Source organism: Nymphalis io, chromosome Z, assembly GCF_905147045.1.
Source record: "Nymphalis io chromosome Z, ilAglIoxx1.1, whole genome shotgun sequence".
Lineage (NCBI taxonomy): Eukaryota > Metazoa > Arthropoda > Insecta > Lepidoptera > Nymphalidae > Nymphalis > Nymphalis io.
The window spans coordinates 15843132-15858355 of record NC_065918.1 but is presented as its reverse complement, the minus strand read 5'-3'; the positions used below and the strand labels follow the sequence as shown (position 1 = coordinate 15858355).

Sequence of the window (15224 nt, the reverse complement as noted above, 5' to 3'; positions counted from 1 at the left end):
ATACCGACAAACGGTTAATGAATTGCATCCGGTTTAAGGGGTGTAGCTGGCTTAATTGCATGCGCAGGGGACATAACGCCTTAGGTACCACATATATACATACGCATTTATTGCAAAAAATAGTTCATATTTACCACTGGCCTTCTTTTGTAAAGTAAAAAAAAAGAGTCAAATATATTGTATTATTTCTAAAGCGCTCAAAAACGACTCCGCATATTAACTAAAATAAAAATAGTTATTTAGTTTGTTTTTGTAACCATTAGCGGTTAAATACTAAGGATATTTTTAAAGCACATTAAATTGGTTATTTTTGCATGTGTGAATGTCTACAAACATGACGTTACATACATTTGTGAATGTAGTTGCGATGCAGCAGTCGATACGAATGACTATTTCCCACTTAAGATAAGTGGATTTAGACGATTTCATTCATATAAAGGTTTATAGAAGTTATATGTACAAACCTTTGACTAGTTGTTGGCTAATGGATAAAACCGAAGGGTGACCTGCACTGAGCTCACTAAAAAATAAATGAATCACTCGACGATTGAGAACTCATTATCGTGTGCTTAATTTGTGTTTTTAAATGAAAGTGAAGCAATCCTACATGTGTCTGATATTTTGCTACAAGTTTACCAGACCGGACTGAAACAGCTCCGGAAGGGGGGGGGGGTGCCTGCACCCAGCTGTGGGTCATTTACGTGTTGTTTTCATTTTTCACTTGCTACGTTATTGATTAGCTATTATTGTGTCATGGATACATTATCAAAGGTACGGACTTTGGTTTGTGTAATGAAGTATTCTATTTCCGATGTTCGTAGTAATTTTCTATCGAGATAGTCTTTTAGAGATAAATATCCGGTTCTTGAAATGTCTGTCATTTGTAATTTCGTGATGTTCCTATTCGTGGTAAAGAAAAACACAGTATGATATAAGTTTTCGTATCCATCGAGTCGTATTGAAGCTGCTTAAATTATACTCATGAGAAAAGATCTTTGCCCGTCTGTGAGACTCGAATGTGCAACTACTGGTAATTTTATATTTAATTATTATTACAAAAATTAATAATTAAAAAAACACAGTGCGAATTTTTATATTTTCGTGCAAATAAAACTATTGATTAAATTTATTACTTGGATTTATGTTATTTTAATGCAGCATCATGATCTTAATTTGAGACAATTGTGTCTTGAGAGATCGTATTTAAATAAAATATATTTGTTTACTGTATAAAATTTACTACTATAAATGTAAATTGTTTGATTTCTAATATTCTATGTGTAATTTTCATCGACAGTTCATAGACGAAAGGCTCGAGTTACTGAACTCTGGGCGCGGTTTCAACGACGAATTCGAAGTTGAATGCAATAACTACGCAGAGAAAGTTAGCACCGGAAGCGGTCAGAAGCTGAAACAGCAATACCGGGACTGGGCAAAGACCGTCAAGAAGGAGGGTGGTGCCTTCTTCAAAACCGTCAAGGATAAGGTGACTTATGCGACCGTTAATGTCTCGTATTCATTGTCTTGTAACAAATGCAGCTGATTTGTTTCGTAGTTATTAGTTAAATATTATTTTTTAGGTCAACTTTGAATACGCGATCGTTTTAAGATAAAGCAATTTTTTTTTATGTAGCATCTTCGTTTTGAATCGTCGTTTTATTACAAAACGAATCTAATGATAAACTTCGTTTCGCAATGCAGATTCTACCAAGAACAACTGAAAAGGAATCCGGTTACTCGCACTCATTTTTTATGACAATTTTTTATTATTAACGTTCATATACCCTGAATGAAATTTTATTTAATTACTTTGGGTTATACTATGCATGAATTTTATCTTTTAAATATTTATAATATATATTTTAATTAATTGCTTGTTATATTTATGTATGTTTATTTATTAAAAATTAAAATTTTTAACTAAAAAAAAAACTTAATAAGTAACGGATAGGATGTAACTTGATTTGCTAAGAGAAACATTCATTTTGTTTGAAATTAAAATAAATATAAACACTGCTCAAGTGTTGCCAACTTATTATCTGAATAGTATGGGTTAATATAATTCGTAAATTGTTTTAAAATAAATATGGTCGTGTCTTAACTATTAATATCCAACTAACATTAGAGCAGCGTGGCGTGGCAAGCAGGGTCGTGCATATGATATTACTTTTTTACTGTTAGCTCAACTTTAACTGGTTACCCAAATAATATATTTTCTAATTTCTTATAAATTCATGTGAAATTGAAGTCAATAATAATTCGTGTCATATATTTTTATATATATGGTTTTATATATACATTAAATTAACTCAATTTAAAGTTTTTTATAAGGGTTGTGATTAAAATCGAAGTATAAAATTCAAATACATTACAAACAATATCTTGTCCTGTAAAATTCTTGAAACTATTTTATATAATAATTAATCAACGTGCATCACCTTCTTATATAAAGCTACCAAAGTTTCTAAAGAAATAAAACATATTAAACATAAAATTCATTGCGTTATTATATTATAAATTTATTTCTTTTGGATTTTATTAATTTATCGACTTTGTTTTTGTTTCTATATTGTTTAAAGAATTTGAACGTTCATAATGCATGTTTTAAGTGTGACTTTCACTTAACTTAGAAAAATTAAATTCTTAATATAAATAACAACAGTTTTTATGTCATTTTTTTAGTGCTATTGGTACCGAAACCAGAACAATACATTACATTAAGCGAGTTACAAACATAAGTATGAAAATTAAAGACTTTAAAAAAAAAACAACTATTGATATATCATTAATATATAATATATAAAAGCAAAATTGCCTGAAATATTAAAGGTTTTATAATTATTATATGCATCGTTATGTGATTTGTGATTTTTCAATTGAATGGTATGTAAAATGCATTCTGTCTGGGTTGCCAAGTTCAAAGTTTAAGTAAATCGGTCGTAGAAATAATATAATTAATTATAATATAAATAATAATGTTTATACGCATACCGATAATATAATTACTGTTTATAGAAAAATCGACTACGAATAACTTATAATAATATTTCGCATATTATTATTATTATTATTTCAATAAATGTAAATAACAATTAGGCAATTTTATTGTCCGAAAGCAAAGCAAATAGTTTTTTTTTAATACCTAAAAGTGTTTGCTTCGTTTTCTTGTATCGTTTGCTTTGATTAATTTTTTAACGATATTTCGTATAAATATTAACATTAGTTGAAGATTCGAATAAAAAACGCGGCAACCATGAACTATGATCAGCTTTGATTCGTATTAGTTTTTAACTAAAAGGCTTCGCGTTGTTTGTAACAAACATATTAAAATATACATATATAATTATATAAATGTAAAAAATATTAATGCTAACGACAAATAACGCATATCGTAATACTGAGATAGAGTCTCACCCGCGCCGTGTTAAGTCTCACGTTGAGCCAGCGGGACAGCTCATATATTATATATTTGAAAAATTCTTTAAAAAAAAACTCGTTGCTATAATAAAATTCCGTACATGTATGTGTATCCAGTATAAAGAAAATCTAATTAAATAATTATAGGTATTTTTTGAGATTTGAGAGAATTCTAAACACAGATACACTTTGTTGTATGCTGTTTACGAAATTGCGTTTAATTTAATTGAATTATAAAAATAAAAAAATACGATTTTATTATAATTTGTGAAATGTACGTATGTTTGTTGTTCATAGTCAAATCAGAAAAAAAACACCTTATCGTTTTATTATATGTATTTAATTGTTTGTCATTTATAAAATAATGTAAGTATTCTGTCTCCATACAAGTGTCTATTCTGGACAAAAATTATTGTAATTATTGCGAGTTGATATTTATTATTTAGACTTGGGCCATTAATCTGCTTAGCAACGCGGGTATGCTTTGAAAACCTGCTGAAATAAAAAAAAAATCCGCCTCAGCCAGTCCTCTAGTGCTAATTTAACATTATTTTAACTTATTTATTTCAATAGAATTTGTACAAAAACCTCTCATAGTGTTGCCATATTACATAATAAATTGATTTAACAGACAGTAAAAAAAATAACTTTGACATTGAATTGCTTGTAGCGCATAATATGAGGTTAATGTAATAATATGTAAATCTAAGTTTTGTTAATTTCTATAATAATAATATCCTAAGCAGAGCTTGTACTATGGAAACCAGAAAACTGATGTACTACATACTACTTTACTTTTGTAAATACATACTTAGATAGAAAATAAAATACCCAGACTCAGGACAAACATACATGCTCATGCACACAAATATCTGTCCTGGGTGGGAATCGAACCCGCAACCTTCGGCGTGAAAGGCAAGTATCTACCAACCACGCCAACCGGCTCATCAAGTATAGGCATTTGAAATCATTATAAACTAGACAGCCACTAGGTCACTGAGACCCTGGCTCTTTGGGCCAGAATGAAATGACGCGACGGTCAAGACCGTCGAGGAGGAGCAGCCCGGGTAGACAACCCCGAGGCCCGTACCCAGACTGGCCTAGGCCAGCCAGAAGGACCGAACTCTCTCTCATCATTTAATACTTTAAGGTCAATTTTGAATGTGAACGGTAATCTTTGACTTGTAATGTAATGGTAGCAAAAACATTCAAATTGTCAGGTATTACATACGCAACGAGTTTTAAAAAACGGTAGCGGAACGCTACAACCAACCTCAATGGCTTCCTCTGACAAAGTACAAATTCTATTGTTATGTATAGTTTTTAATATACAAATGTCGCTATGGTCAATGCGTTTTGTGTTGTCGGTAATTATTTTGCATGCTGTAAGTACATGGGTTTTTATACGCTTTAAATTGTTAATATTTGCAGGCGAACCCCGCGGTACAATCGGCTGTGAAAACGGTGAGTGAACCATGAATGTTCGTAAGATATCGTCATTTTATTCACTAATTAGTGGAATGTTTTTATTATTATCGTTTGAAATCAATTTTTACATTATGTAGACATATGCGAAAATGTTATCGAAACTGATTCCGATGTGAAATTAATTTAGACGCTCGCATTTTGTATATATATACACGAACTTAAATAGTTTAAAGGTCGAAGGTGTAATGTGAAAGTGCGATCGAATATGACCTTTATGTCTATCGTAATAGCTTCCTTGAATTGATAATCGTATTACATCTTACCAATACCTTAAAAATAAACATGTATTACTTTTAAACATTTAGAACGAAATATAAAAAAAAAAATGTATATCATATCGTTATATTATCTGACATAATAATATTCTCGACTCCTTGTTTACATTTTGTATAAATTAATTTGAAATGATACATGCAATATTTACGTTTAATACGGAATGTGAGTATATGTAACATCTTGCAACATTTTTTTTTTATTTATCAAAATATATGAATATTGTATTATTTCTTATATTTACATCTGATATATGGTTTATAATTATGTAGTAGCCTTTTTTTTTAATTCAAATTTAATTTATTTTTATTAAATTGTAACTATATTTTATTGTATAAGATTTCATGTATATCTATTATCATTGCATGTTTATTTATTTTGTATTTTTTTTTTATTTAAATTAATTGTATCAATATGTATTATTATATAACATAATAGCTTAGTATATAGTTCATTAACCTCCAATTTCTGAAATGTTTATGAAAGTAACTATTTTAAACTTAATCTGAACGCTCATTGGTTGCTTATTGCGTCATCGGTTGCCATCGACCAATGGCTATTCAGATAAACTATATTAGTTAATTTTAACATTGATTATTGTTTTGGATGAAAGTCGAGATGGCCCAGTGGTAAGAACGCGTGAATCTTAACCGATGAACGTGGGTTCAAACCCGGGCGAGCACCTCTGAATTTAAATGTGCTTAATTTCTGTTTATAATTCATCTCGTGCTTTTCGGTGAAGGAAAACATCGTGAGGAAACCTGCATGTGTCTAATTTCATCGAAATTCTGCCACATGTGTATTCCACCAACCCGCACTGGAGCAGCGTGGTGGAATAAGCTCCAAACCTTCTCCTCAAAAAAGGGAGAGGAGGCCTCAGCCCAGCAGTGGGACATTTACAGGCTGTTACTGTATTGTTTTGGAAAGTGCAAATAATAGTAGTTTATTACACATTATTTACTCATATTTATTTTACACTATAATTTCTATTAAAACAAGCCAATTACAATAGTTTATAGAAAACAATTACAATTAAAGAAATTCCACATACTAGTGAATATAATGCGATAATCAAAATTATATAAAATGTATGTCTATCGTTGCACTGGGTTTCATTGTATGTGTAAGTATTTATTGCATGGGTTTTAATTATGTTTTTAACATATATACATGATTGAACTGTAATTGATGTCAGCAGTTTAATTATATATTCTATCTCTCTCTCTCTTACAAACGCGTAAGAGAGAGAGAGAGAGATGGATATATGAATGGAATAGAAAAAAAAACTGTGCTGTCCATGAACTGCGATGACTTATCAGTTGAACACGTTTTTGTTTTGTTTTTGTCTTTAATAATAATAATTCTAACAATAAGTCTTTAATAATCTTTAATAATAATAATATCGTACGAGATTTATTTATTGTTAGACATGAAGACAGTCAGCACGCCATGGCTATTTCGGGTACATATGTATATATTCAATACTTACCGGGTATTACTGTATGAGTATTTGAAGGATCAAATACTCATACAGTCAACTAGGAAGTTGTTGTTTATAAAACAATTTAAAGTTTTAATGAAGCGTTTCTATATGAGATCGAGTGTAACGTTTCTCGGGCAAACACGTTTCACTTCGGTCACGTGTACTGTGCTGCACGCTTGTGTGTAATACTATCTTTTGTCTCTCTTTAACTTCTTATGTTTACTTAATTAATTAGTAATATAATAAGACGAATGGTAACGTTTTTTTTTTATCTATGATTTTGAAGGTATTATCTTGCGTTTTTTTTTTCGATTTGAATTTTTAATCGTAAGTTGTAGTTCGCTCTCAAACAAGTAATAATTAAGTATATTTTTTTACTATGATTAATCATATGACATTTTATTTATAATATAAATTAAATATTTTAAACGGCACTAAATAATTTTATGTATCTATTTTGATATCTGAATTAAAAAATATATTATATTTCAGTGTATTCTAAATGAATTTTGCAATATTGTAACAATGAAAATCAATTCAACTTATTAATTTGACAATCTTTCCAATAGGTCCGGCAGGGGGGTAAAAATATGAAGTCGGCCGTTCGCGGCTTAAAGAACAAAATGCCTAAAACAGGTTCAAGGCCATCCTCCATTAATACTACAGACGACAGCAGGTAATTATCATTTAGTTATATAATAAAAAACAATTGCGCGATTACGTCTACCATATTAAGGAATTATGGAAAAGTAAAATTCGCCATATTAGATTTGGAGTGACGTCGCAGAGCTCACAGCGGATTCAAAGTCATCTTTTAAAATAGCAGACCTTAGTATTAAATAGTTCAAATATGAACATTAATTCGATTACGGAATGGTTAGTGACGTTCTCCATGTTGGTTTTACGATGACGTCACTAGCTTAAATAAGTTCGAGGACACGTAGAGAATTCTTCAATCTGAGTTGTCAAAGCGTTGTTAAAATTAGACTTCCTCTATGTTGGTTTTACGATGACGTCACTAGCTTAAATAAGTTCGAGGACACGTAGATAATTCTTCAATCTGAGTTGTCAAAGCGTTGTTAAAATTAGACTTCCTCTATGTTGGTTTTACGATGACGTCACTAGCTTAAATAAGTTCGAGGACACGTAGAGAATTCTTCAATCTGAGTTGTCAAAGCGTTGTTAAAATTAGACTTCCTCTATGTTGGTTTTACGATGACGTCACTAGCTTAAATAAGTTCGAGGACACGTAGAGAATTCTTCAATCTGAGTTGTCAAAGCGTTGTTAAAATTAGACTTCCTCTATGTTGGTTTTACGATGACGTCACTAGCTTAAATAAATTCGAGGACACGTAGAGAATTCTTCAATCTGAGTTGTCAAAGCGTTGATAAAATAAGACTTAATATACACAATTGGCCGATCTTATCTACTGTCGGTTAAAATGAAGTTAGTTGTAAAGTCTACTACAAGTACTAAAGTCAATCTCTGATTATAATGTTAGTTAATATACAGATGCTTTTTTTTAAATTTCAATTTAATTAATTTTATATTTCTTAGCGCAGCTTTAAAGAGTAAGTAATACGGCCGTGGTGTTTAAGTTTCCTATTTTTAAAGCTATTGGTATGCTATATATATAGTTATTTAGCTAATGTTTAGTATACGTGCTAGAATGTCGCAAAGATAATCCCTCATTTAGTTAGAAATCAGCGTCAATATATAACAGGAGTTTCCAATAGAAGTGAGATTTTAAAGGAGGCGGAATTCGTTTGAATGAAAAATACAATTTTTTGGTTAAAATTTAGAATTAAAGTAAATAATGTGTTTCATTGTAATAAAAAAAAATTAAAGGGGAACGAATATATATATATATTTTTTAATCAGAAGAAAAGTTATGAAACTCTGTTATATAATTTTTTTCTGTAGCATATTTCTGTTCGAAATAGTTATGAACCGTGACAGTGTCATCTCTCCCAACAGGTTTTCATGCGGCTCAGCTACCCCAGTCTCATCCGATTCCTCCGAATCCTCCCCCTCTCATGACATGCCACCGCGCGAGCCACCCCCAACTCTACCACTAGATCTCCTCACAGAGATGGAGTTGCTCTTTCCCAATAAACGCCGTGATAGCTTTCCTGGCAGCGCGCTCAACTCGGAAATCAGCCTCCCCGACAAAGCCGTGAGTATTATTTGTTAGTAAATGCCTAACATTTGGTCCGTGAATTTGGAGAAACGGTACAGTTGTTTTAACAAAATATGTATCGCTAAATTAATTGTCGAGAATGAGTAATATATCTTGGCGTACATATTTCATGCTATTATTAAATATTTCGAGAGGTTTGGGTATCCTAAAACAAACCTCTCGAAATATTTATTAGTATTCATCGAATTTTTCAATATTTTAATTTTCAAACATTAAGTATTCACACGTCGAATGTTCCGCAACTCCAAATTCTCGACCGTTAGAATGCTCGTACCGGAAACGCTTTATAATCATAGCTTTTGATACATACGTTTAGTATGGGTCTTGGTGTAAATATCACTAAGTAGGGTCGTAGTGTCAGTTTTTTTCATCTGTCATCAGTTCATAGTGTCAAAAGTTATGAAAAATTTATACCGCGATGAGATGTCTTTGATGCTTGATGACGTCAAGTTTCAAAGAGTCACCTCGTCATGCGTTGCCTATTGTTGGACGTCGCTTTACGTGTTAAGCTTGTATCACGTGTAAATGTATGCGAATGACCGCTCCTAGGGGCACCGTGGCACATTATTCAAATTTTATTTTGCAGAAAACCCTGTCACCATGCCCCCCACCCCGGTTACCGGAACGTCCCCACCCCCCACTCCGTTACCCAATTATATCGACAAGGAAACTAGTAGATTTGTCCGATGCGCCCGCGCCTCCCCCGAGGTCGATACCGGCGCCATCTACAACACACTTTATAAGTAACATCACAAAGAACGACGCGAACGTCACTCAAGACTTCCACACTAGTACGATTAGATTCACCGAGGGCAACGACAAGGCTAAATTAAAACTGACCCTATCGTCCAATCAGAAGAAGAGTCAAACTAGCCAGCCTTGTAACGGCTCCACGATCAGACCGGTGCCCCCTATTGTGCCCAGACCGGTCCCAGACAGGCCTAGACCCAGACACAACAAGGGCAGAACTCAAGAGGTAATTTTAATATGCGTTACTATTGTCATAGCGATACTATATTTTTCAGTCAGAGATATTGCATACATCCCTTGAGCGACGAGTGAAGTTTGTTTGCACTAACATCGGAGTTATATGTATTTATAATAATATTGAAGATATTAATTTATTATCGATTTATATTATTAATATAACATACCTAACATTGATAACTGTCCCATTATTATATTGGTAATATACCCTTTGGAGTTTGCGTTATATACGTTTTGAAACGGTATCGAATTAAGAGTTAAGTACATGCAAATTGTGATATTTCGAATGAAAACACTTCACTTGGAGACAAATAATTGGAGTGTCAAGTCCTTATAAAGGCATCATGAATGTGTTATCTACGCACACATATATATATATCGTATACTCACGAACTTCATACTATTAATATCATATACATTTCCATTAATGTTAAGGTACACACAGCCCTATACCTCGCTTATTAAAATTATTGTCTTTTATATTATTTGGAATGTTTTGGAATGATCTGTCAAATGTTGTTTCGTTTTTGTATGTGCCTTCACAAATACTCCCATTGGTAATAATTATCTATTTGCGAAATAATACTTATAATCGTACTGCATATCGAATAAATATGTTAAGGGCTCATTGCCTTTGTTTTTACTCTTAATGAGATTATTAATTGAAGTATTACTCGTAGCTTGTATTAATTTCGACGAGTTCATAATGAGATTTTAAAATGAAATAGAATTATAATTATTGAAAAAAAAACGTAAAACAAAAAATCAGCGATAACTTTTCATATTTATAATAACTTGGTAATTTAAAAAATAAAGTGTTGTTTTTAGTCGGATTAACATTTAATAATATAGTAAATTACAGTAAAAAGTTGTTGTTTAAAAAAAATTATAAAACGACGTTCTGTACGGTTTTTTTTTTAAATAACGCCTTTAATATAGTAACGTTACATACTTAAAAAAAATTAAAGAATATGGTGATATATATAAAGGCTTATAATTAGTAAAGTAAGATTGATTTAAATTAAAGTCGCAAAGTTTGTGTAAATAAGAGTTAACCAATATTGGGATGAGATTAACATAGAATAAAATTGTTCCCAAGGCTCTGTTTTGAAAAGAATCGTTTCAAAAAATTTCGTTTACACAAAAAATTAAGTTTAAGGCGAAAGTGCTACCATTATGTTATACATATATTTTATGAAACGTTACAAAAAAAAACCCTTGCACTGACATTTCGTTCGTTGCGTTGATTTTGACATTTTACTCTAATCACATTCAAAGAGTATATTCAATTCATGGGTTGAGCGGCGCGAGTCAGGATGTGTAACGTTTCATTGTGCAACGTTATATATAGAAACGTTTCAGTCGAAATCGACCTTGAGGTTTTTCTCCAATCGCACCCAAAGCTCCTTAATAAAATTAAAGACGTTTAAGTGATTTGCATAATCACAAATTCATCCGTACTCGCGAATTCAAATTTTAAACGCTCATTACTATGTTAATAAATGTAAAATGTATTCTTATATTTCGGAATGTTTTGAAAGTATCCTATCTCCTTTCTTAATTTATAAACGTCTTAAAACACTTAGTACACTCGGAACGAAGTACTTTAGTTCGAGATTACGATCGTCAATTAAATATAACTTCAACTTAACATCTATTAACATTAACTAACTAATATTAACTTGAAGGGTTTTATTTAATTATTAAAAATCATAAAAGAAACTTAGGCGTGAAAAGAATAATAATAAAATGTCAACGTTGAATTACAATACGAGTCTTTTTAAAGTTTCATTTTCGACATTATTATGTTTCACTACCGTAACGAATTACGTCACTGCGTTGCATGCGGTCTTGTGACGTAAAAAAATACAATTCCGGACTAGTTAGCCTATGCTTTTAATAACATTATATACGTTTATATATTAGTTAATTAATAAAAAAATATATGATTTGTAATTATGATTGCAGTACGATTTAATGAGTGCAAATATATATATATATATATATATACAATGGGAATGTTTGTTAATACATGTCGTGTGTGTTATATGTATATATATGTACATGGTGTTCGCACATATTGTTTCTTAAAATGCATGTACGCACTTAGTGCTATGACCTAAAATTTATACAAGACTGAACGTTCAATTGATACGTAGCTATATTATTAGCGATGTTAACATTTATAGTATTAAAAATAGAACATTTATATTTGTTATTTTATAAACTTTTTAACAATTTTTCGAGTGAATATTTTTTTTTTTTTCATATACTCAATTTTTTTTATTGAGTTCAATTAATTTAATATAAAAGTTTGACTTCAGTAAATGTATGAAAGTTAATATCTATAAAATATATATAAAATGTTATCGACTTGATATTGAATAATGATAATTAAGTTACGAAATAATGTTCATTCATTAAAAATTAATTTATGATTAAATTAATAAATAGGAACTGCTATTATTTATCAGATTTTGAATATATATATATATAGTAACTTGTCATAATGCTTAACTTGGAAGTAATTACCGTGATGAAAAACGGTCGTGGCAAAAAAAAATATATAATAGTTCAGTTTTGCTAGTTGATGCTATGTATCCGTTGAACAGTCAGCCATAACGATATCGAGTTCAAACACCGTGGTCCGGAGCGAAAGGTAAAGGTTATAAACGAACCCGACTCTTGATATTAACCTCCAATATAATCCTAATCTTAGCCTTAACTTAATGAATGAATAATCATGACCGACCACAGAGCTGACTCACTCACATATTGGTATCGAAGTTACGCTGTATAATCTGTATTTTATAACTCGCATGATAATATTATATACGTAGAGTTATAAATATTTTATATTGTTTTATGAAAATTGAACAGCTGTTTAGAAATTACATGTGTCAATTTAATTGATCTGATGATTTATTTATTTTTGTATTTTTTTTTTTTCATATTTTTTTTATTTTATATCTCAATAAATATTTTACATTAAATTTTAATTTATTAATTTTTTTTTTTTATAAAATCCACCACTAAATAAGACTAATGTTAAAGCTCCTAATTCTGCAACGTTTCTCCATAAGTACCGACAGCAAAATTTCAATATTTCTTTAAAAGCGGTCAAGATCTACATACGATGGGTTCCGTACATTATTACCCGTGTTCGATAATAGAAACCGTTCATAATAAATTTATAGTAATGTATAATATACATGAGGACAAAATTGTCTTACAATAAAGTATGAGAGAGTGACTGAAGAAAATGTTGATAGGGAAAAGAGACAATATGATGCTCATTGATTTTATATCAATTGGAAGTTTTTTGTTTGATATTTTCCTAACCGTATATTGCTGTGTTCGTTTTTGTTCCCCTGTATTACCACAATTCCTATTCGACTGATGTTTTGTCACAAATACTTTGTGTTAGTTTTTTTTTTTTTTAACTCGGACTCATTGCATTTTACGGGGTTTTTCTTCGCTTTGATTATAAGTTAGGGGTGTGAAAAAAAGTCAGGATTTTTTTTGGAATGTATTAATCTTCAAAAGAGTTTTTTTTTTTTAAATTAACAATATCTGGAATATTTGATTTAAATTCATTTGCTTTTTACTGGCATTAACTAAAGCTTAACCGCTTAACCTAGTAAGGGCTTAAATAGGGTTGTCAGGCTAAAATGCTTGATTTGGAAAATCGATACGGTTTTTCGTTTTTCTAGTGACACACACACATTATTTTTTTAAAGTAGATGGGGTGAACTAAGGTCATTCCAAAAATGTCGAGGACTTCTGATTCATACATACATAATTGGTATACTGAATTTCAGATATACATTTTGTATTGGTAATATGTGTTTTGAAGTAATTTTGAACACAAAATATGTTAGAAGCCTAATGTTTAATACGAGGTATTAACGTTTCTACATTTTTTTGTAGTTATAAATAACTAACGTACGGAACACTAATCGTGCGATGAAATTTCGCACTTGACCGTTTTTTTTCAGACACTGTTGAAATATTTTACTCGGGAAATAAGAAACGGAGAGAATATTTACTTTTAAGAAAAAAAAATATAATATTTTATCGTCTTTCACCTGTTTTGTCATTTGCGGTAAGTCATTTTCAAGAGTAAGTTTATTTAAACGCTTATATTTGATCTAAATTTTTACATCCATACACATACATATATATTTTGTTATGTACATGATATTGCTGATAGTCAAAAGTATTGTCATATAGAATTTATCGCGTTGAATCAACGAGCAACTCCATAATAAACGGTACTGAGAGAAGGTTGCATAATTAGGAGCGAAATATACTCTCCGGTATTAAACTAATCAATATATTTTTCAGTCATCTGGCTCTGATCTCATACAACTGGACGATACTCCAACGGATCTAGAAGATTTCGATCCTCTTAAATATCGAGACAAGAACGAAAAGGAGAAAATTAAAACATCGACGGATAGCGCTTTGTTGCACGAATACGGGTTAGATTTCAGCCAATTCGGCTTATCTGATTTCACAGCTAGCTCAAGCGCACCGGAGACCTCTACCGTACCTAAAGGATGGACTACTTTCAACTAGGGGTGTATCCCGTGTGACCTTATCGTTCTTATCATTTGTAACATTATAGCGATACATTTGTGCGTTTTTCAGTGCCCTAAATATACATTACAACTATAAATTTTGATATAAACGACTTAAGTCATCCACGATTAATAAACAATTTTAGACTTTATTTTGAACTCGATTCTATTGTATTAGTTTGTTTATTGTGGATTCAATGACATAATATAACATAGCCAAATAAATTTTTACCGCGTTATCGTTTTCGAAATTTGAATTTATAACAAGGTTTTCTAATTATAGCGTTCGTATCGTAACAAATACGCTGTCCGGTTTCATTATTTGTCCGAAATGAGAATCTATTGTGAGAGAATTTCGTCTGACTGCGCATTTGGTAATGTTTTAGTCAAATACCCACGAAAGTGTTCACTGAAACGTTAATAAACACAATGCAATAAATACACTCGTGGAAAACTCTAAACTTGTAAATAAAGATTTTTTTTTTTTTTTTTTTTTTTATAGAAAAGGAAGGCGGACGAGCATATGGGCCACCTGATGGTAAGTGGTCACCAACGCTCTTAGACATTGGCATTGTAAGAAATGTCAACCATCGCTTACATATCCAATGCGCCACCAACCTTGGGAACTAAGATTTTATGTCCCTTGTGCCTGTAATTACACTGGCTCACTCACCCTTCAAACCGGAACACAACAATATCAAGTATTGCTGTTTTGCGGTAGAATATCTGATGAGTGGGTGGTACCTACCCAGACGAGCTTGCACAAAGCCCTACCACCAGTAAGATCCATTC

The 15224-nt window shown here is 31.1% G+C and overlaps 1 protein-coding gene across 4 annotated transcripts in view; it reads left to right on the top strand.

The window, feature by feature from the left end:
• LOC126780479 (DENN domain-containing protein 1A) overlaps positions 1 to 14902 on the top strand; it is a 31919-nt gene extending 17017 nt beyond the window's left edge. Inside the window, exons 9-15 of one of the 4 annotated variants that reach the window (XR_007670507.1) lie at positions 1298 to 1486; positions 4849 to 4881; positions 7231 to 7337; positions 8640 to 8838; positions 9449 to 9838; positions 13848 to 13954; positions 14197 to 14334. Coding sequence is in view for 3 of the 4 variants with exons in the window: in XM_050505001.1 (XP_050360958.1) it covers positions 1298 to 1486; positions 4849 to 4881; positions 7231 to 7337; positions 8640 to 8838; positions 9449 to 9838; positions 14197 to 14430 (1152 nt within the window). In the remaining variant the exon portion in view is untranslated. Of the gene's footprint in view, positions 1 to 1297; positions 1487 to 4848; positions 4882 to 7230; positions 7338 to 8639; positions 8839 to 9448; positions 9839 to 13847; positions 13955 to 14196 lie in introns of all 4 variants that reach the window. The other 3 variants (XM_050505001.1, XM_050505002.1, XM_050505003.1) reach the window with 3 other exon arrangements.
• Positions 14903 to 15224: the final 322 nt, after the last annotated feature.